At 32.8% G+C, this 23344-nt stretch overlaps 1 protein-coding gene across 1 annotated transcript in view; it reads right to left on the bottom strand.

Annotated features, from left to right (window-relative positions):
- LOC149797418 (syntaxin-binding protein 4-like) overlaps positions 1 to 23344 on the bottom strand; it is a 104956-nt gene continuing 81612 nt past the window's right edge. Inside the window, exon 20 of the mRNA XM_089962208.1 lies at positions 1 to 18356. Coding sequence (XP_089818334.1) covers positions 18239 to 18356 — 118 coding nt within the window. The 3' untranslated portion in view covers positions 1 to 18238. The remainder of the gene's footprint in view (positions 18357 to 23344) is intronic.

Below are 23344 nucleotides of genomic sequence, written 5' to 3'. Positions count from 1 at the left end.
TAATACTTGATCCACTGTTTAATAAATGACAATCAGGTACACAAAATAGAATATGTTTGAAATTAATTTTATAAGCATTATACATGTATGAATTAACAAACAGCATACTGGGTATACTTAAAACTGCTAATGAGATATGAAAATATTTGAAATCTTAACATAAGTATTATGACATGTTTTAAATCTATTTTAGCAATGCTTATATTAATCCCGAATTTGTTTTGTTCTAAAAAAATAACTTTGATCCAATCCAAAACTTTTATTGGGTAATATCTTTGATAACCATGTAAGAAAAGGTAATTTTCCATTCAATGATAAAAATATTCAAGCAAGCCCGTCAGTGACAGACCATTTAATATTCGGGGGAGGGGAGCTAGAATTTTTTTTCTGGCCCCCATATAGCTTGGAAAAATAACCTTGCTCTGAGTTTAAGACACACAAAAAATCTACCTATCATTTTAGTTGAAAATAAAATGTTATTTTGGGATAAAACATATATTGGCTGGAAAAAAATTCAAGCCCTCTCCCACACCTTGTCTGAAAATTAAATGGCCAGTTCCTTATTGTACATCAAAATCACACTGTAATGAATGGTTTGTCAACAAATGCAAAGATATTAAATTCATGTAGAATTTTAGTTGAACAAATAGATTTACGAGAAAAGTTTATTGTTTTGAAAAGAAATATAACTAAATTAGTGATGATTAAAATTTCTTTAGTGTAGAATTGTGGGACCTAGAAGTCACAGCCATGAGTGAAATTTTAGGAAAATCAATATTATTCAAAACAGAAAATAAGTAAACTTAAGCAAATTAGATGGGTATGTTCACTCAAGTGACAATGAACACCTATCAACTAGCTTGAAAGCTAGACAGGCACTTTAACATGACCAGCTTACTATGATCCTTGTATAGTCTTTAAAATTAGTACTTTTGCCACAACAACTCCCCCAACAGTACCATGAACCACACACTATATACCTGATCCATGTTTAATAGTCCTCTATGCAGGCACTAGGAGGACATGGTTGACACTGGAGATCACTGACCAACAGGTCTTAGAGTATGTGGTCTTGAACTAATCTTACTGTGCAAAAACTTTTTTTTATCTTTTAGATTTACCATGGCCGTGACTTCTGACCTTTAGACCCTAGCATCTTTAGGCTTCTGTATTACCCTAAGTGCAAGCCATCAACAAAGTTTTGTCAAGGAACTTATTCTAGAGCAAATGTTATTCTGCAAATCTTACTTTCCTTTGAGCCACAATGGCTATGATCTCCCCCCCCCCCCCAAATGAATAGGCCTCTTCCAAATATTAAATGCATGCCTTCCTCAACTGTTGGTCAATATGCATGGTCTACAACTTATTATGCAAAAACATTTTTGTTCTTTCAGTGGCAGTCATCTTGACCTTTTGACCCCAAAATCAAGAGGCTATACTTCTTACCCAACATGCAACTTTGATTAAGTTACATGATGAGGAATTAAATGTTTCTGCAGAAACCAATTTTCTTCTTTCAGATGCAATGAACTACGATCTTATGACATCAACATTAATAGACTAATTTCATTACTCCACAAAATCTGGTCCAGGTATGTGATGTAGAATAAATACTATTTTTTTTCTTCAGTCACAGTGACCTTGCCTTGACTCCAAAACTGATAGGCTTCCTTATTCCAAATGCAAGCCATGTACAAAGTTTTGTTCAAGTATGTTGTGTAGAACCAATGTTATTGTGCAGAAACCACTGTTATTCTTTCAGGCAGCAGGCTTGACTTTTGACCTTGAAATAAACAGCTTCTTCCTTGCAACAAGAGCAAAGCCATCAACAAAAATTCGGTATTTGTAGAAAGTAGACAGCTTGAGAGATTGTGCCAGAATGAAACTGGTATGAGACAGATGGACTGGTGGAGAACATCATAACATAATACACTCAGGTGAATGAAAAAAAAACAACAGAAGACCAGGGTGGGTCTGTAAATGTTGTTGTAAATTATGTGACCTTAATTCCAAGGTCAAGCAGTTGACTGAAAATGCTGCAGAATGATTTCTCTTAGCATCATAATGATTCCTCCAAATTATAAACAAAATCCAGCGAGGGATTTAGGAAATAGAAGCAAATGAAATGGTAACACAAATTTTCAATGACTGACCTTGACTTCAGATTCAAAGAGGCAGGTGACTGTAGCACAGAATGATTCATTTTAGCTTCGAGACAATTTATACCAGGAAAACAATCCAAATAAGCAAATCCATCATGGTTTGGTTTTGTACAGTTTAATGCCATTTTTTAGCAGATGATAGGCTATATATGGTGGCCAGTATATTTAGTGGAGGAAGAACCTGAGAAGACCCACAAGAAGAACCATCAACCAATGGAAAGCTGCAGTTGAGTTGTGATAGTCTGTAAAGGTGAATGCCTACCACTCTGCTACCATGGGCCCGCCCCAAATCTATTTCAAGGGGTTGACTGGTAGTGAATATGCATGTCACAAAATGAACTGTCTTAGCTTTATAATGATTCATTCAAGCACAGACAAAATTAACCAAGGATTTTATGAATTGCAAGCAAATTGAACATTTTTAACCAAAACTTTAATACATATACTTTTCTAGAATGTCCTTGTCCCAGTGTCAAAGAAGCAAGCAAACATGTCACTAAATGAACTGATTAGCTTCAAAATGATTCATTGCAAGTATGAATGAAATCCATGAAAGGGCTTAGCAAATATAAGCAAATGAAAATTTTTAACCAAAACTTTAATGCAAATTGTTAATGACTGATCTTGACCCCAAGGTCAAAGCGGCCAGCAAGCACATCAGAACATAAATTGTCTGCTTCGTAATGATTCATGCCAAGTTTGATGAGAACCTATCATGGGGTTTAGGAAATACATGCTAATGAAAAACTAGAATCAAAACCATAAAAAAAATTTTGATGCTGGTGGTGGTGGAAAAGTGACATGTTTTGCTTCATACTAATGAGGCTCCAAAAATTTTCTATATATGTGGTTCCAATAACACTTCAGAATAACTTGAGATTTTATAATTTTACAATATGAAGGCCAGAGATATATGGAACATGTTTAATATGAATAGGACAGAAAGTGTAACAAAGCTGTGATAGAAGTTTCCAATTGCCACACAGAATACAAAAAACAATCAAGCATCAAATGTTATACAATCATTATCATCAACTAAATGCTAACAAGGTTAAAACACATACATAAATGCAAAACCATCCAAAAGGAAAACAAAAATCCCGTTGAATCAGCTGTGACAGTTGCATTAATCACAACAATGTAATGACTATTTTGTGATTCACCATAGGCATATGGGGACAAGATAGTATAACCTGGACCATGGCCAACTGTGCTGTTATCAAAAGACCCTGGCAATCAAGCATTCACATGAAGGCTTAACCCCGAATCTCACTGCCAATATTTGTACTTGGAGCAATCAAGCATTCACATGAAGGCTTAACCCCGAATCTCACTGCCAATATTTGTACTTGGAACAATCAAGCAACTGCATTTAAGGAGAGAGAGATGCTCTGGAAATATCTTGTGCTAATTGTAAATCTATGTATAACTTAAAACCACATCAGATACAGATTCTTTTCATTGATAGCCACCAAATGAAAACTTCCCTGTTTATGCAAGGTGGGTTTCACACCAAATTAAAAATTCCTGTTTTATGCAAGGTGTGTTTCATACCAAATGAAAACTTTCCTGTTTATTCAAGGTGGGTTTCACACCAAATGAAAACTTCCCCTTTTATGCAAAGTGTGTTTCATACCAACTGAAAACTTCCGAGTTTATGCAAGGTGGGTTTCACACAAAATGAAAACTTCCCTGTTTATGCAAGGTGGGTTTCATACCAAATGAAAACTTCCCCGTTTATTCAAGGTGGGTTTCACACCAAATCAAAACTTCCCCTTTTATGCAAAGTGTGTTTCATACCAAATGAAAACTTCAGAGTTTATGCAAGGTGGGTTTCACACCAAATAAAAACTTCCCCGTTTATGCAAGGTGTGTTTCACACCAAATGAAAACTTCCCCATTTATGCAAGGTGGGTTTCACATCAGATCATCATAATAAGGTTTAACAACAAAAATACAATAACACCAAAATGAAGACTAATGAAAGATAAGGCATTTGTATAAACAGTAAGAAAAAATCGTGGACATTTATGCTAACATGTAAAATAAATATAAATTATCACATAAGTAACTGGTTAATGACTAGACAATTAACTGAGTAAAAAGGATGGGACAAAAGTTCTCTGTAATGCGTTAAAAACAATTTCTAACCAAGTATTTTTTTGAATGGGAATATCTTAACTGATGTATACCAGAATCATTTCCTATTTCATAAAGACATAGTTCAACTTTTAAATGCTCCATTGAAGATACAATGAAAGAAAGCAAACAATAGACTACCTTTTGTTGGCCCCACCTTTTATTTACCCAGAAAATAACCAACTTCACAGTGAGATTAAACACTTTAACATGGATCTTTGTCTGCAAAGTGATATATATGTCTCAGCACAGTGAAAACTATGTCTCAGCATAAGTGAGACAAGATCCATGACTGCCCAATCTCAGTAAATATAAAATCAAAAAATAAATATCCAAAACTAACAATTTATCCCCCTGTGTACTGAACTGTCCAAAAGATCTCATGAAGAAATATTGAAGAAATACATTCTGTAGCATACTTGAATGTAAGTAAAAACTAACTAGAGGTGGTTTGAAAATAATTAAAGTAGATTTTTATTTGTTGTGGTAGATAAAAAAATTCTACCTGAATATGTTTGTTTGCATGCTTTGCTCTGTCTGTAAACTGACCAATTCCACTAAAAGTACATAAAAGTGTTTAAAATATACATGAACATATAAAAACATTCCAAATTTTCATTTGCATTAAGTTATGAAATTTAAAAAATACCTCTTACCAGTGCTTAGCATTTATATTTTCCAGAATAATGTGTGTTACCAAGGATTGTTTGAGAACTTCCATAAAAAGTTACAACCACTTTTAAAAAAATTAATTTCCACCACATATAACCTCTTCTTCACATGGGAAAAACTCCAAAACAAATCTCTTTTGGTTGATCTAACTTTATCCTCGATCCTTAAATATTGATATTTATAAAACAGCAACAAAATGGTAGACATTCATGAATAGGGATGGATATCAATTACATTTTAATGGTATACATACAGTCTCTTTTAAACTTGCATATCAGCATTTAAAACATTACTTGGCATTTTTAGTAAAATTTAATAACAAAAGGCAAATTTGACAAAATACCAAAAAGTAAAGTACAGAGTACCAAACTGTACAAATTTATTCCAGCACAGAGTGCTCCAATAAATTTGAAATGTTCCTATAAGCTATGCTAAAATAAGTAATTGTAACACTATCGGAAACAGTAAAGACTGGAATCAGTGTATCAGTATACAATATTCCTTAGGATGTATTTTAATACATGTACACGAATGCATTCAGTTAAAGGCGTCCCCTTTAAGAAATATGTGTGTATACCAGTTCTGGCTTGGATTATCATTGGACAATAAGAAACAACTCTAAGTGTAATGAGTGGGGATACAAAGTACAACTGCCATGGTCAGGAACTAAATAAAAGGACACCCAGATTCTGAGGGATTTTCAGAATCATTAAAACCCTTTTCTCCACAGACCCACCAGCTACTGTGAGTTGGATGAACCATGGTTTATACAGCTCCAAGACCTGCTTTTCAAGGTGTTTTCAAGGAATTCCAAAAGTTTTTTATGAGAATTTTCTTTTGCTGCAAGTTACTTTATCACAGCATAAATGAATACAAAAGCAAGAAAAAACAACACACAAATAATGAACTTCTACTGATGCTACTCAATCACTGTATTACTTAATCTACCCTATTTTATCTTATTGTAGTTTTTTATTATTCATGGAAAAAATGCAAGGAACAAAAATTCAGAATCTGAAAGTATATTTTATTCACTTTTAATGTTTTATTTTGTCCCATATAAAGTCAAGGAGTTTTTCAACAACTTTTCAATAATAAATCAACTTTTACAGAACTTTAGGAGTTTTCAAGGTAACACAACAAATTCAAAGATTTTTGAAGTGGCCTCATATAATAAGACAGCTAATTCCCTATGCCTTTACTTTAACAGTCGTCCTCAAATGTCACTCAGATCTACCTTTTAAAATGGATGAAACCCATTTTCCCCTGCACCATCTGCAACAACTGATAGTCACATAAGCCCCAAATATCATGGGAGGGATAGATAGAATAAATGTTGCAGTCAAGAATCACAGTGAGGCACATATACAACTATATTAAAAAGTCAAGATCAGATATGTTTTGTAATGGGAAGAGATCCACTATACATGGACTGGATTAGATATATTCCACCATATTCACAATTTCACAGTATTTACATAATTAGTTTTCCAGATGTCTTACTGTAATGACTGAGTTTGATAAATTCCACAGTATTTACATATTCAGATTTCCACATGTCTTACTGTGATGACTGGACTGATAAATCCCATAGTATTTACATATTCAGATTTCTATGTCTTACTGTAATGAATGGGTTTGATAAATTCCATAGTATTTACATATTCCTTAGGTGTCAACTTGTATGGTTTACCCATAATTTGTACAGTGTTTCCCATTTTCATTAGTGTACAACAGTTTTGTACGTTTTTTTCATACAAATTTAAAATAATTTTTTTGTGTTTTTATTTTCTTTTTGTGTGCAGGGTGGATTGAAACAACCAGTTAAATCATACTCAAAACCATGCTTTTCCTTGGATAATGAAATGAGTTTCATTCATGGTTCAACTCCAGTGTGTGAAGATCTTGTCGTTTATCGCTCAGAGATTAGACGCTCACTCAGATTTCTAATATTGACTAACTACCTGTGTAGTATGTTTCCTTATTTTATAATTTTATTATTTATACTTATTACATTCAAATGCATAAAGTTTACATCAATTTTCATACTTTACCAAGTGTGGCATTCATGTTGGTGTAACCGTAATTCGTCCGACTTTTATATGCGGAGATAAAGTCAATTTTTTTATAACAATTTTTAACAATATACTAATTAAAATTAAATAGTCTGCTGAATTTAGCTCTGGCATTTTATCATGCTGTCATAGTTTTGAGTTAAGTTTGCCAGATACATAATGCAAACAGGAAGATGAATTGCTAGCATGACAGAAGTAGTATAGATACAGAGTGACGTCATTATCGTGGCTTGAAAATATTTAACACTGCCAATTTATATCAGGTCTTTTTACCACAATCGGCACACCATATAACAAATTCATAACTTTTCAAACACCAGATATGCAATTTTAATAGAACTGATCAACAGCTTACGAGGTATAAATTTCTGGACTGCTACTTTGTTGATTTTTTTTATTTTTATATTTCAATTTTTGGATAGCTTCTGGCATAATATCTTGGGGTTTATGGGGGAAAATATAAATTCGTACCACATTTGTAATCAGGAGATCTTCCGTTATCACATGTCAAATCTAAATTTTTCGATTATTTTTTTTTGTATTTCTTACATCTAGTTGAAATATTTCATGCATCAAATGGATGAGCCTAACTCAATAAAACGGAAGTTGAAGACACTGTCTGAGGTCGTGGGAACTTTCAGGCTGATTGGATTAAAGTCTTCCCTGGCAGTGAAGATGTATCCAAGTTAGGATTTTCCCATGCTTTTTGTAAAATATGCAGTAAAGACATTAAAGTGGTGGCATCGAGCATATTTGATCTGGAGAAACACTTCAGGACAAAACTGCATGAAAGAAATTTTGAAATGAAGAAAGGAGCATCCATCAAAAGCTTCTTTGCTCAGCCAAAGCTGGAAGATGATAGTGTTATAAGTAAAAACAACGAAAGAAAGTTTCAGAAATGTAATTACATGTATGTAAATATATGTATAAATACTTTGTGTATAGCATTTGTTGTTTTAAAACTGTTGATCTTATATAATATATGAATACATTTTTTCATGTATGGTTTTTATTGGTCTTTGTAAGGCTTTTATTGGTTTGGCATACAGGTTTTCATCTCAAGGGCTTGACACCTATGACATTCAGATTTCAAGATGTCTTACTGTAATGACTGGGTCTGATAAATCCCATAGTATTTACATATTCAGATTTCTATGTCTTACTATAATGACTGGGTTTGATAAATCCCATAGTATTTACATGTTCATATTTCCAGATGTTTTACTGTAATGACCGGATCTGATAAATCCCATAGTATTTACATATTCAGATTTTAAGATGTCTTACTGTAATGACTGGGTTTGATAAATCCCATATAAGTATTTACATGTTCATATTTCCAGATGTCTTACTGTAATGACCAGTCTGATAAATACCATAGTATTTACATACTAAGATTTCAAGATGTCTTACTGTAATGACTGGGTTTGATAAATCCCATAGTATTTACATGTTCAAATTTCCAGATGTCTTACTGTAATGACTGGGTTTGATAAATCCCATAGTATTTACATATTTTGATTTCCATATGTTTTACTGTAATGACTAAGAATTTTTTTAAGAAATGAAATACACTAATCCAAGATATATCTATTCATCAATCACTTGAAATATGTAGTAGGCAAGATAAAAAATGAATTTAACATGCAAGGCATATATTAGAGCTGATGGGCGATTTACGATAAAAATATGAATTAATGTCTTTAAGTCTAGTGGTATAATGTTCTCACCCATCCTATTACCCTTTCCTATGCCTCACTGCCTTTTCCTATGCCTCACTGCCCTTTCCTATGTCTCACTGCCCTTAATATCATCCCAACTTTGTCCAGGTTACAAAGTACCTAACTGCAAGCTTTGCTGTCTTCTATAAATCCTGTATGTTTATTTCACATCTTAACAAAACTCAATCTGGCTTTGTGGCTGTTTTATGATAAAATAACATAAATTTAATTATTGAACAGAAACAAAATTTGTGACAAATGACTAGTGGCCTAGCTGGGCTGGGCAGGACAGAGGTATTCCCCATCATATATATACCAATGCCTCTATAGACAAAAGTCAATACTTTTGCCACTTCTTTTTTAAAAAGTTTCCACTTAGAGTACACAAAAGCAGAAGAGTAACAATGAATAATAATGATAGTCAAAAACACATCAGTTACATGATTTTCTAAAGATGTAATGCAATAAATATATCAATAGATGATAAATTTCTATATCCTAAGGAATGCTGTTAATACTGGTAAGTCAAATGTTAGAAAACTAGATCAAGTTGTGATGTGTGATGTTTATGAAAGAACCGTATGTATTCGCTAACATTCAGTCAAACTGCAGAAAACATAGACTCTGATCTGCAGGTCTGGTCTATGTTTTTTGTTGTACTGATCACTCCTATCAAAACTGCAGATGCTGAATCTGCTGCTGCATTATGAGATGGCAGATCTGGGTCTTTGCAGTTTGAAGCTGGACTCAACTTATACATGAGTATATACAGTATTCATCATGTTTTAATTTTGTGCTTAAATTTTCCGAGTAAGGAAGAAAGCATGAAAACTTGCATTATCAGGTGTACGTTTTGATGTCACAGTAAACCTTAATTCGAAATTTTCTGCACTGTCCATGGTTCTGTTAATATGAATGAATGGAGTAGGAATAGAAGTATCCAATGTAATGAGTTTCAATTTATTCTGAAACAATTGCATATATATATATGTCATTACTTACCTATTTTATCTGGGATTAATAATGTACTATGGACAGAGACTATATTCAAATATTACTTGCTATTATAAAAACTACTTATAAAAATAGAACATTATTATCATAACAAATGTACTAGCACCTTGTCACTTACATGAACTATTTGCCAACAATGGCTGCATGATTCTAATAAAAATACCAATCAATTAAAATTAGAATCACTGATACACAATAACAAAAAACATAATACATTCTGATTAGATAAAAATGACCAGGTCATACCTGATATATACCAAGACAGTGTTGGGGCTATATAAGACTCAAAATGTGTGTTTTGAGGTCCCAAGGGGGTGGGGGCAATGAATCTGATTATAAAAAGCAATATCATCCAATTGAGAACAAGCTATCATTTCAAATAAGCCTATAGAAAATGATTGGAAGTTCAAATCTGAATAAAAGAAAATAACTTGCCTGTTTTCTTTAAAGCATTTAATACGCTTAAAAAAATAAAAATAGTAGACTTAGTACTGTCAAATATCATCACCATACAAATATACATGTTTGCAAACACTCAAATAACCACAACCATACAAATATTAAATGAAAACATGCACCAAGTTTCTGTCGTTAAAAGCCACTGGATGGCATATATATGCTTTGTTTGATGCAGTCTTTGCTGCTTTCAATAGTTAAAAATGGGGGTTTGAAGGTATTGCAAGTATCATTATTATCTATCTTTGCACTCACGCCATGGTACTGTTGTTAAAACTTTCTTGCTGGATTCTTTGGGTGAATCAAGGACCAGGAGTTGTTCTTGATGACAATAATGTAAGAATTGTCAGAACAATGCAGGTTGAACAGGAGATATTCACAAGAATCTCAAAACAGTGATTTAGTCCTAATATCAAAGAGCAGTTTGCAATTCAAAATGAATAATTTAAATAAATAAATCCTCTCAAATTAAAACTGACCAAAACTACATTAAAAAAAACGACAATAAGAGGACCAGGATGAGGATCATCTTAATGAAAATTTCCATCTATCTGTAAACATAATTTGTTTCAAGAACTTTTTAAGGTCAGAATTAAAGCTAATTCTAGAACTCAAAACCAAGTAAACATGTTTGCCCCACATGACATTAGTCACATAGGCCCAAACCACTACCCTCAATTATGGATACATGTCCATCACATAATGCAAATTAAATATACATAGCATATTAAAATCGGCATTCCACGCCTCACAAAAAATTTTGATTGTTTCATTTACTGTACATTCTTGACCTTGTATTATGACAGGTTCAGTTTGCCAGACATGTTTGTTGAATAAACAATTTCAGCAAAACATCTCTAGCAATATAGCAATTTTGTTTTCTTCTGCAACATACATGCAAAGTATGAAAACAGTCAATAATGAATCAGATGTACTGCCTAGATAAGCACATAGGATGCTCTTTTAAAAAAAAAATTAAAATCATGTTTTCAGTGTGACACATCATGTTATGGCAGTTATGTCTGGTAAAAGGGGTTGCTTTTAATGTTGCAAATTAGGCTATACTACTTGTTACAGACAAATAAAACACATTTTAAGGACTAAGAGAGAGAGAGAGAGAAACAGGTATATATATATATATATATATAGAGAGAGAGAGAGAGAGAGAGAGAGAGAGAGTCAACACACTGATTTAGAATAAATAATTCAGTATAACAAGTTATGTTACCTCTAAGGAATGCTTTGATATGAAACCAATTAGAACTATAACTAATTCCATGGCTTGCCATGGCAAATCCCCCAAATGTTTTGTCACATATTCCTCCACTATCAAATGAACTAGGGTTCAGAACCCAATATTCATATATATATATATATGTATGTATGTATGTATGTATGTATGTATGTATGTATGTATGTATGTATGTATGTATGTATGTCTCTGTGTGTGTGTGTGTGTGTGTGTGTGTGTGTGTGTGTGTGTGTGTTGTCCTTCTGCTGTGACAACATGCATCAAGTCTGGTAAATAACAATTCATAAATGTCATTGCAACTGCAATTTTTATGACCTCTGGTCCTTCTCATTGCCCCCTGGGAAGGATTAAGAAATTATACCACTCTCAGGGATGATTACCAAAATGGCAACATGTCTAGTGAGTCTGATGAATGCTTACTCAGCATTTCAACAGACAGGAAGATTGATGCATGGACCAACAATGGATGCCTGAAAAGTATTCACTGTGACCTAATTATACCCTCTAATATGAATATATCAAGCATGACAAAGTGTCACAGGAACTAGCTAACTGCAAATACTTAACATTGATTCCTGTGAAGATGACAATGCATTTGAAATGTAATCCTATTGTCTCACCAATGCTTGGTAAGTGGTAAAAAATCAAAACTATATTTATATGAAGACACAGAGTGGCTAATTCAGAATGTAAAATCAATAGCTAAGTGTACCAAGTGAGGATTGCAACACAACAATGATTCATAAAACAACCCCAAAACTGCATCATATTCTGTCTTCAAGCTTTAAAAATCTGTGGGATATTATTCCTGCATCTTAATACATCTAAGAGTTTGTTACAAGAAGGTCAAACTCACAGCGAAAATCTCAGGTTTAAAAACGTTTTATGCTCTAGGACAAGACAACTGCCAGTGGTGGAATAGCTGGAATGCACATTGTGAAATATTGGTCACAGTAACCTAGTTTTCACTAATGGCTGTAGTAATTCCACAAGAAACTTGTACACATTAATGTCTGAGAAAATGGCCTTAACCCAAACCTAACCACAATGTTGATGCTAGATGGACCAATAGATTGAGAGATATTATTTATTCATAAAATAGAATTGTCTGCAATCCAATCAAAAATGGGAAATTTCAAATTAGTATTAACTTCAATTTGTGTAAGAGACAGACACAGTTATATAATCTTGAGGCCATATTCCATAGTCATGAAAAACAGTATAAGCAGAACTGATACCACTCACCTAGCTTATATGACTTAACAGCTGACCTTTGCACTAAGCAGGTTATCAAGTAAGCGCACAACCTATTTACACTAGCTCTCAAACTTTATATCGTGTTGAATTTTGTCTTTTATATTATATCTTAATAAAAATTCTTTCAAATTCTGCACAGTCTCTTGCTCATAATCAAAGTCATTCAAGATCTTGATGATATCAACTCATGTACCAAGTTTCATAGAAACTGGATGTGAAATATAGTTTCCAGATCTAGAGAGATAACAAATTGATTAGATTTTTGTGGTATCTCATTAAAATGCACCTACAGAAGCTGTCGACAACAGTGAAAACGTAAGTTTTACTTGGGGCAAAAATCTGATTGGAATTCATCTCTAGAGTTTTAACAAGATAAATCATCCAAAATTTGGTAATAAAAGACAATTTAGCAAGTCTGACTAAAATATGATTGCAAGATTGTTCACAAGGTCAGACAATCAGATGCAAGGTCACATCATTAATATACATGAATTTAATTCAACCAAGATCTTGAGGATACAAGCCTATTTATAATGTTTTATTAAAATCCAATTGAAAGCAAGTCTCAAGAGTGGTAACAAAAAAAATCATGCAATCAGGTGCAAGATCAACTCATAAATATACATGTACCTATTAGGTCTTGCTCATAGTAAAAACACCCAACATCTTGACAATATCAGCATCTATACTAAATGTGCTTAAAATCAGGTCAGAAATACAGCTTCTCAGGTCATAAGAAACAAAGCTAATCAAATACATTACCAGCTCCTTAATATACAGCTATATATATATATACCACTCCCTTGATAACTCACACCCTGATAACTCACACCCTGATAACTCACAAACTTATAATGCGGAGTCAATCATGGATCCCACTTTTGTTTGCTAGAAAGTACCCAAAAATTGACACATATTTGTTGAAAATGAAGAAAATCACGATAAAAATTGGTAATTGAAACCCTTATATATTGCTTGTTTTATCATCAAAAACAGTTTGTATGACCAAGAAATGTGTATCAATGTTATGAAATTATCAACTTTTATTAAGAAGTCATGTATTTTGTTAAAATTTCTTTCCAAACAACATTCTTGGTACATCATAAATAACAGTTTGCAAAGAAAGTTTGATCAATGCCTAATTGAGGCAGCAATTTTATAAACAATAAAAAAGTTCCTTTAGCAGCTGATATTTGTGTATTAGTTATTTTAGTTCAGTTTAAGTGTAATGATCATAAATACAATACGCCCAGTTGTATTCAAATGTGAAATATATCAGTCTACTGTAACAACTATGTCCATGAGCATTTCTGTGAGAAACTATTTAAAGTGCTGATGGTGTTTTGATACTTGATTTGCTCAAGTATTTGTTGTATTGTTGCAATAATTTAAAAGCTGACCTTCTTGTATTACCATATTAATTATGTTTTTTGTATCAAATAAAGGGGGTGGAATAAATGAAATGTTCAAAGGCATGCAAATCCAGCCTTCATAAGGGCTAGCAGTCCTGGTGGTGTCAGGTCAACTCACTTCAAGTAATCAATCGAACATTGTTATAATTCATTTTGTGGAGTAATATAATTAAACTACCTTCAATTAACATACTCATTCAAAAATATGATCAAAGAAAGAAAGACAACAAAGTGAATGCTTGATTAAATAAAAATCAGGTTCACACATATCATTTATTAATGGAAAGCTAGTTTCTGAGTTAGCAGTTAACGTGTCATTCCAGAACTGGCAATCAGAGATTTAACATGTTTGAGAAGTTTCACTATTACTTATAATGAAATCATGGCATCAATATTTGACTAGTAGAACAATAAAAAGAATTACTTTTAAAGTTCATGAACTAAATATTCCATTTTTTTAAAATTAAAAGATTTGTTTAATCTTCCGTTTTGATTGACTTTATTGGCTCAATGTGCAATCTTTTATTTTCTTTCTCAGTGGGAGCCTTTTTCCCTTTCAAGCTGGTGCTTGTATTGGTGACATGCAGTGTGCATATTCTGACAGACAGCTACATCTGTTCTCTCATGCAAGAAATTTTTCTTCTTATAGTAATTAACTGCAATTCTTCCAGATGCCTTCTGGGCTTCAATTTTTCTGCATGCAGCTTCTTTTGTAGGTGCCATTCCAAACTCTTCCAACCACAATTAACATAGAGCAGAGGTTACAAAATACCAGTCCTCTAGAGTTCAGTTTTCTAATAAACTGACCAGCCAAATTTCTTTGACTTTTCGCACCAGCCATTCCCATTTCCATACATATTTTAAACCTTTATCTAAACTTATTGTGTCATGGTCCTTCTCAACAACTCAGAACACCATTTTTTTTGCAAGCACGCTTCTTCTTTCCATTGTTATGTTTCCATTACATGAAGATTCATTGGATGAATTTAAACTTTTGACCAATCAGAATACTCTTCACGAGATTCATGGGCTATCTAATATATGGAACGAATACATTACAAGGGTCGTTGCAGAATAGAACCAAACAGACCGTTTTTTAAAAACTGGATCGGAGATGATAAAAAAACGGACTATATCAAGAAAAATCTGATTCAAGTCAGGAGAAAAGTGGAATTCCACTTTAAACCAAGAAAAATCATGTCTGACTTTATTGACAATTATTCGCAATGCAATTTTAAACAAGTAAAACATTCAACAAACCAGTCCTACCCTGTGGTTTTCTGGATGTCCAGAGAGGATGGCATCATTTCCTGTTGTTATGGACATCAGTCGATAACTAATTCCCTTGCTTATAGAGCAATCTATGTTTTTGGACTACATTGTACGTGAAGTATCGATGGAGTGGTGTATGTATATATAAACTGCTTAACATTTATTCATGACTGTAGATTGTATGGGTCATTTGTAAGCAACTTATTATATAACTCATTTTTGTCTATGATTGTAGATTATATTTTAAGATAATGATCATTTTTAAGCAACCTGTTTACTTTGCTTTGAGTTCAGGACATTGGGTTTTCAATTGGAGAAAAAAATCTATGGTCTACCTGGTGTTTGTCGGGTAATTTGCTAAAATTCAAGTAAAGAAACCTGACCACTCTATGAATTTTGATGGAAAAATTCTATTGGAAATGACCTATGTTCAGCACAGTTTGTTGTGTCAATAGTTAAGTGACACTGTTTTTAAGGAAGAAGTAAACATTTGTTCATTCCTATTTTAATTCCAATCTTAATATTAATCTTTTAGTTTTGTTCAGTTTTAATTTTAGAGGAATCATTTATTTTAATTATTCATTGCAATTACAAAGTGCTCACTGACTTTTGGACTAAAACACTATTTTGGGATTATTGTGAATTCATTCAAAGAGATTCTTGACTACATCTTTGTGAAACAGCAAGACTATTGGCATGCTGGTACATTCCAGCCCATTGATACATCAGCATGTTCAAAACTGAAATAATTCTGAATACTCTATACTTTTGAATTACAGAACTTTTAGGATTAATTGGGATTTGATTCACAACACTGTTGCTGTTGTTATTTTGGGTTTAACGCCATTTCTTAGTGCTTGATTGGCCATACATGGCAGCCAGTATAACTGGTGAAGGAAAAACCCTGTAAGAACCATTTAATGATGGGAAGCTACCAGCAGCTTTCTCACATACCCATAATGGCGAAGCCCAAGACTCAAACCCATACAGACAGAGGTGAAATGGCAGTGATTGGCAAAAGCAAGCAAGCACTTTAGATCACTTGGCCACCCAAGGCCCCCAAAACACTTAAGATCTTCATAAATGGTCATTCTATAACTTTGAGAATTAAATTACTTGTTGAATGTTTACAAAAAATCTTTTTGATTTTCTGTTACTTAGTTTAAGATTATAGATAAATAACATAAATAACATAAATCTTAAACATATCTGAATACATCATATATCTCAATCACATACATTTATTTAACAAGTTCATAAAAGTATGATCACAAATACAGTTGCTAAGGTGTTGACAAACTCAACAAATCAGATGCAAAATTACCTCTGTAATATGTATGGATCTTGCTCACAATTGTACCCATCCAAGATAGGAATGACTTAAGCCTATGTACCAAGTTTGATCAAACCTGGATCAGAATTAGTCTTTAGGGTGACAAGCTCATCAAATCAGTTGCAAGATCACTTCATTTATATGCATGGATCTTGGCTCATTAGTGAACTCATCCAAGATCTTGGAGATATAAACCAATGTTCCAAGTCTGCTAAAAAAACTGGATTATGATTATAGCTTCCAGCTCTGCCCATCAGATGCATGATCACCTCATTATTATGCAGGAATCTCCCTAATTTTCAAAATTATCCTTGATCCTGATGATATACGCATATATTCAAATTTTGAGAAAAAAAATAAAACTGACAAATATGGCTACCAGAGTGCTAACAAGCTCGGCCAAGCAAATGAAAATACATCCTTAATATGTGTGGATCTCAAATATTACTGAACTCGTCTGTGATCTTGATGATAAAAGCATATATTGCAAGTTTTATCAAATACAATCAGAAATACAGCCTCCACAGTGGTAACAATCTCTGCCAATCAGATGCAAGATTATCTCATTAGCGTGCATGGATCTCTCTCTCTCTCTCTCTCTCTCTCTCTACTGAACTCATTTGAGATCCAGATGAACTATGAATACATTACAAGTCTGATCAAAATTAGATTAGAAATATGGTCTCTAGAGTGGTTAGCCAATCATATCATGATTACCTTACTAATATGCATGATCTCACTCATTACTGAACCCACCCTAGATTTTGATGATAAAAAAACAAAATTCCAAGTTTGAAATCAGATCAGAAACAGGGACTCCAGAAACAGGGACTCCAGAGTGGTAAGAAGCACTTGTTGAGGGACTGATGATGCACAACAGATGATGCATGATGGATGCAAGGCCATAGGGTAAGCTCTAGATGAGCTAAAATTAAAATACTGACTAAAGATTGTACAAATTAAAAATCATATTTAAAGACTTTTAACATCAGCACAAGCAAACCTATACTTTAGAAAAGTTCATGCAGATGAACAATTTCTTGCATGTGGATTCCGATTTGGAGTGCTTGTGATGTTTCAAGACAATGGGGCCAGGTCTTAAATCTGCATATCCTTTATCCAAGAATCTTGTAAGTCTTCCAGTGTTACCAATATAATATTAATAAATATAAAATTTCTTTGTCTCTAAAGAGTTTACATATTAATAACATGCTTAGAAGAAAATGGAAGAAAATATATTAAGATCATGTACTGTGAACAAAAAGTATAAAATGACTGAATAAAGATATCAATATAATCACTACTGCAAAAGTCTATTTTTAAAATGTTAAAAATAAATGCTGGAAGACGTCTATTCTTATATCAAGTACTAATAAATGAAAGAATGATAACAATATACAGTGTCATCAATGTTGATAAAATTTCAAATGCTTTCTGGTACAAAGGTCTGGCCTATTTTACTTGTGGAATGAATCAGCTTGGTTGGTCTGGTGGTCTGTCTGGGTTTGTTGTTTTCTTGTCATCCTTGACAGTTGGAAGATGCTGTACACTAGACATAGGGTGTGACCATGTTGTCACTTGGTTTAAGTGGCTGAAATACAAGCAAACTTTCTTACTGTGGAATGTCAATCTATGGATAACAGTCTACCATGGAGATTACTGAAGAGTACTTTATATGTGATTACAGTAGAATACTTTATATGACTATTGTAGAGTACTTTATATGTGTTTATAGTAGAGTACTTTATATGTGATTATTGTAGAGTACTTTATATGTGATTACTGTAGAGTACTGTAGAAGCTATATGTGATTATTGTAGAGTAATTTATACGTGATTACAGTAGAATACTTTATGTGACTATTGTAGAGTACTTTATATGTGATTATAGTAGAGTACTTTATATGTGATTACTGTAGAGTACAGTAATACCTCGAACATTCGCGAAGTTAGGTTCCAGAACCAGTCGCGGATCAGGAGGAATCACGAATGTTTGGTACAAGTCACTAAAAATGCTAATAAATGCTTATTTCTAGGGTTTAAACCCTAAATATGACCCAAATCATGCTCCCAAAGCACTTTAATTTCATTTAAAAGTTACCTTAATACATTACCCTTAAAAAGAGAAATAAATGGTTGACGTAAAAATAGAGTACAGTATTGCCTAATGGGTATTTGCCACACTAGCGCATTTACAGTACGGTACATGTATACTAATATTACCCCTATACTAATTCATTGGCTGCCGTTTTCTTTTGCACTCACAGTAAGGTAAAACCAAGTAATGAATGGGACTGTAAACTTAATGACTGACGTTTTCTTTGTCATTGTCAGGAAGGTAAACAAGGTAAACTTCTTATGTCACAGAAGTCATACAACGAAGGTACAATTCAATAAAATAAAGAAAACATGTACGTAGAGGGTACCAATGAAAATTTTGCGAATCCAGAAATGCAAATGCACAAGGTATTACTGTACTGTAGAAACTATATGTGATTATTGTAGAGTAATTTATATGTGATTAGAGTAGAATGCTTTATATGTGATTACTGTAGAATACTTTATATGTGATTAGAGTAGAATACTTTATGTGATTACTGTAGAATATTTTATATGTGATTAGAGTAGAATACTTTATATGTCATTACCAAAGAGTAAATTATATGTGATTACTGTAGAATACTTTATATGTGATTAGAGTAGAATACTTTATATGTGATTACTGTAGAGTACTTTATATGTAATTACTGTAGAATACTTTATGTGACTATTGTTTAGTACTTTATATGTGATTATGGTAGAGTACTTTATTTGTGATTACTGTAGAATACTCTATATGTGATTACTGTAGAGTAATTTATATGTGATTACTGTAGAATACTTTATATGTGATTACTGTAGAGTAATTTATATGTGATTAATATAGAATACTTTATATGTGATTACTGTAGAATACTTTATAGGTGATTACTGTAGAGTACTTTATATGTGATTACTGTAGAATACTTTATATGTGATTACTGTAGAATACTTTATATGTATATAGAGTAGAATACTTTATATGTGATTAGAGTAGAATATTTTATATGTGATTTCTGTAGAATACTTTATATGTGATTACTGTAGAATACTTTCTATGTGATTATTGTAGAGTACTTTATTTGTGATTACTGTGTAGTTTGGGCAGTTTTCAAACTGAAATTATTAACAGTTTTGTGCCTGTTAAATTTTGCCAGGATTGACAACTATTTTTAAACTTCTGGGATTTTCAATATTTTGGTGCAAAGGGGTTTTTCCATTGATATAACTACAATTAAACCTCTGTCATATACATGTGCCTTAATCAATATGGGTAACTAAGACCTTAGTGTAAAAAAAATGAACAAGAACTTTGTTTTAAGAAACACAGGATATGCCACCTGTATGAAATATGGATTAATCAACAGTCAAAATCCTATGAGACCATGGCCCTACCAGGTGATTGACTTAAGGACAAGAAAGCTACCTGTATGGGAAATATATAATGTTGTTTTATATTCCAAACAATGCAAACTGATTGCCAGAAATCTTCAAGAGTTGCTCCAATGGACTCCACTCTACTAGCTGAAAATAATTTCAAAGAATTCAAGACAAGATCATTTCTTGCTTCTAACTAGTGAGTGCTGAAACCATCTCTGATATTCTTCAGTGATAACATGACTTTCAAATTAGCTGCTGTGGTGAACATACTGGATGTTAGATTGGTACCAATTTCATTTAAGACCAACAAGACACAACAAGAAGGTTCTTGGTGAAAAAAAAGCATGATATGACTTTCTCTTTTGGACGACTAATGATCTTTTAAGTATCCTAGGAAAAGAATTAATAACAAATTTATACTCTAAACTTCTAACAAAACACACCACCTTTAAAAATATGTTTCAATAAAAACAAAGCAGTTAAGGAAAAGTCTTAACAAGCTAAACTCTTAATTTTTCAAGAAATGTCTCCAAAATGGACAAAAGGAAAAGTAAAACTTCACTGTGCATCAACACAAAGCAAATATCTAGGAATATGTGAGGAGATGCATAAATGAGCAGAAATGGGTCAGAGGAAAAAAGTATAACCTTACTGCTCATCTACATGAAACACAAATATAAACTACAAGTTTAAATAAAACCATCCAAGCTGTGACAATGAACTCACTTCTCAAATTATCCCCTTACTTTTACAAATTTTCAGGTACTGTTCCCCAAAATGTATCACAGGAAACAAGATGGGACTGATGCTTTATGGGTGAAAAGAATTCTGAGGAATTCAAGAAAAGACCATTTCTTCCTTTTAATAGTTGAAACTATATCTGATATTCTTCAGCAAAGATGAGATTTTCATTTTAGCTGCTCTGGTGCACATATTGTCACAGAATAAGGCAAGAAATAACTCGGTTTTGCCTTAGAGTGATTTATTCATTTTTGTCATACAGGCGTACATTACCTAGGGTGGATAATTGTTTATCTAGTTAAGCAACTGAACTAGCATGTATCTTGTTGTAGATCACTTTTGTCGAGGAACACAAAGAGCATGGTATGTACGACTAAAGGCAAATTTCTTTTCTAACTGACATATTGGTCTTTTGGGATCTTGTCAAGGAGTGTACGTTTTCAACTTTTGTTCTGATATAGGGATAAGTGTTAAATTCCTTTTTTATTTGATATGTGAAGCATATTCAGTTTTAATGTCATATCGTGAAATGATGCCTTTACAACTAAGCCGATTTGAAACATTATGAACTTCTGAACTGTTACAAGTTGCTATTAAGAGTTTAATTTAATAGCATGTGTCTAGATTTTAATTCTGTACCTGTTATTATGACCAGGTTGGTTTTATTTTAGCTGTCTGTGGATTGACAATGCACATATGAACCAGGTCAAAATGTTCCGTTTGCAAGTTTATACAAGTATGAGTCATTATGTGGTTATGAATCATATGGACTGTACAAATGACTATGAGTCACGTTTGGTACAATTGTTATTTTGATTACAACTGATCATGTTTGTTTCAATTGTTTATGTTGTTTCAGTTGAGTACATGGAAAATGATGTTTCAATTGAGTACAATTGAGTTACCTTCATTACATGAGATTATATGAATCTTAATTTCATTACATGAGATTATATGAATCTTACTTTCATTACATGAGATTATATGAATCTTGCCTTCGTTACATGAGATTATATGAATCTTACTTTCATTACATGAGAATATATGAATCTTGCCTTCGCTACATGAGATTATATGAATCTTGCCTTCGTTACATGAGATTATATGAATCTTGCCTTCGTTACATGAGATTATATGAATCTTACTTTTATTACATGAGATTATATGAATCTTACTTTCATTGCATGAGATTATATGAATCTTACTTTCATTACATGAGAATATATGAATCTTGCCTTCGCTACATGAGATTATATGAATCTTGCCTTCGTTACATGAGATTATATGAATCTTGCCTTCGTTACATGAGATTATATGAATCTTACTTTTATTACATGAGATTATATGAATCTTACTTTCATTACATGAGATTATATGAATCTTGCCTTCGTTACATGAGATTATATGAATCTTGCCTTCATTACATGAGATTATATGAATCTTACTTTCTTTATGTGAGATTATATGAATCTTACTTTCTTTACATGAGAATATATTAATCACATTCTTGTTTTCCCCATTTATAAATGTTTGTGCAAAGTAACTGAATGAGTCGTGTGTTTAGAGCTTGAAAGAATCACATGTATTTGTAGAGGACATACATGTTTTTATTAATTCATTTCATAAACTTCCATCTTGCATCACATTGCATTGTGTTGTTATTTAATCCAAGCATCCATTCTGGTCAAATCCTGTTACACATACTGGCTATCAGCTTGGCACCATTTTTATTTTGGATAAAGTAGAAATCATAAGAAGTCGTTTAGCAAAAACCACATGTTGATATGGGGACCAATCATTCAAGAAGTCATTTAGTAAAAACCACGTGTTGATGTGGGGACCAATCTTTCAAGAAGTCGTTTAGTAAAAACCACATGTTGATATGGGGACCAATCATTCAAGAGGTCGTTTAGTAAAAACCACGTGTTGATGTGGGTATCAAGAAGTCATTTAGTAAAAACCACGTGTTGATGTAGGGACCAATCATTCAAAAAGTCGTTTAGTAAAAACCAAACGCTGACATGGGGACCAATCATTCAAGAGGTCATTTAGTAAAAACCACATGCTGATGTGGGGATCAAGAAGTCATTTAGTAAAAGCCATGTGTTGATGTGGGGACCAATCATTCAAGAAGTCATTTAGCAAAAACCACACACTGATATGAGGACCAATCATTCAAGAGGTCGTTTAGCAAAAACCATGTGTTGATGATGTGGGGATCAAGAAGTCATTTAGAAAAAACCACGTGTTGATGTGGGGACCAATCATTCAAGAAGTCGTTTAGTAAAAACCACATGTTGATATGGGGACTAATCATTCAAGAGGTCATTTAGTAAAAACCACGTGTTGATATGGAGACTAATCATTCAAGAAGTCATTT

This window comes from Sinohyriopsis cumingii, chromosome 6 (assembly GCF_028554795.1).
Source record: "Sinohyriopsis cumingii isolate HCF-2022 chromosome 6, ASM2855479v2, whole genome shotgun sequence".
NCBI lineage: Eukaryota > Metazoa > Mollusca > Bivalvia > Unionida > Unionidae > Sinohyriopsis > Sinohyriopsis cumingii.
This window is presented reverse-complemented; position numbering and strand designations above follow the sequence as displayed.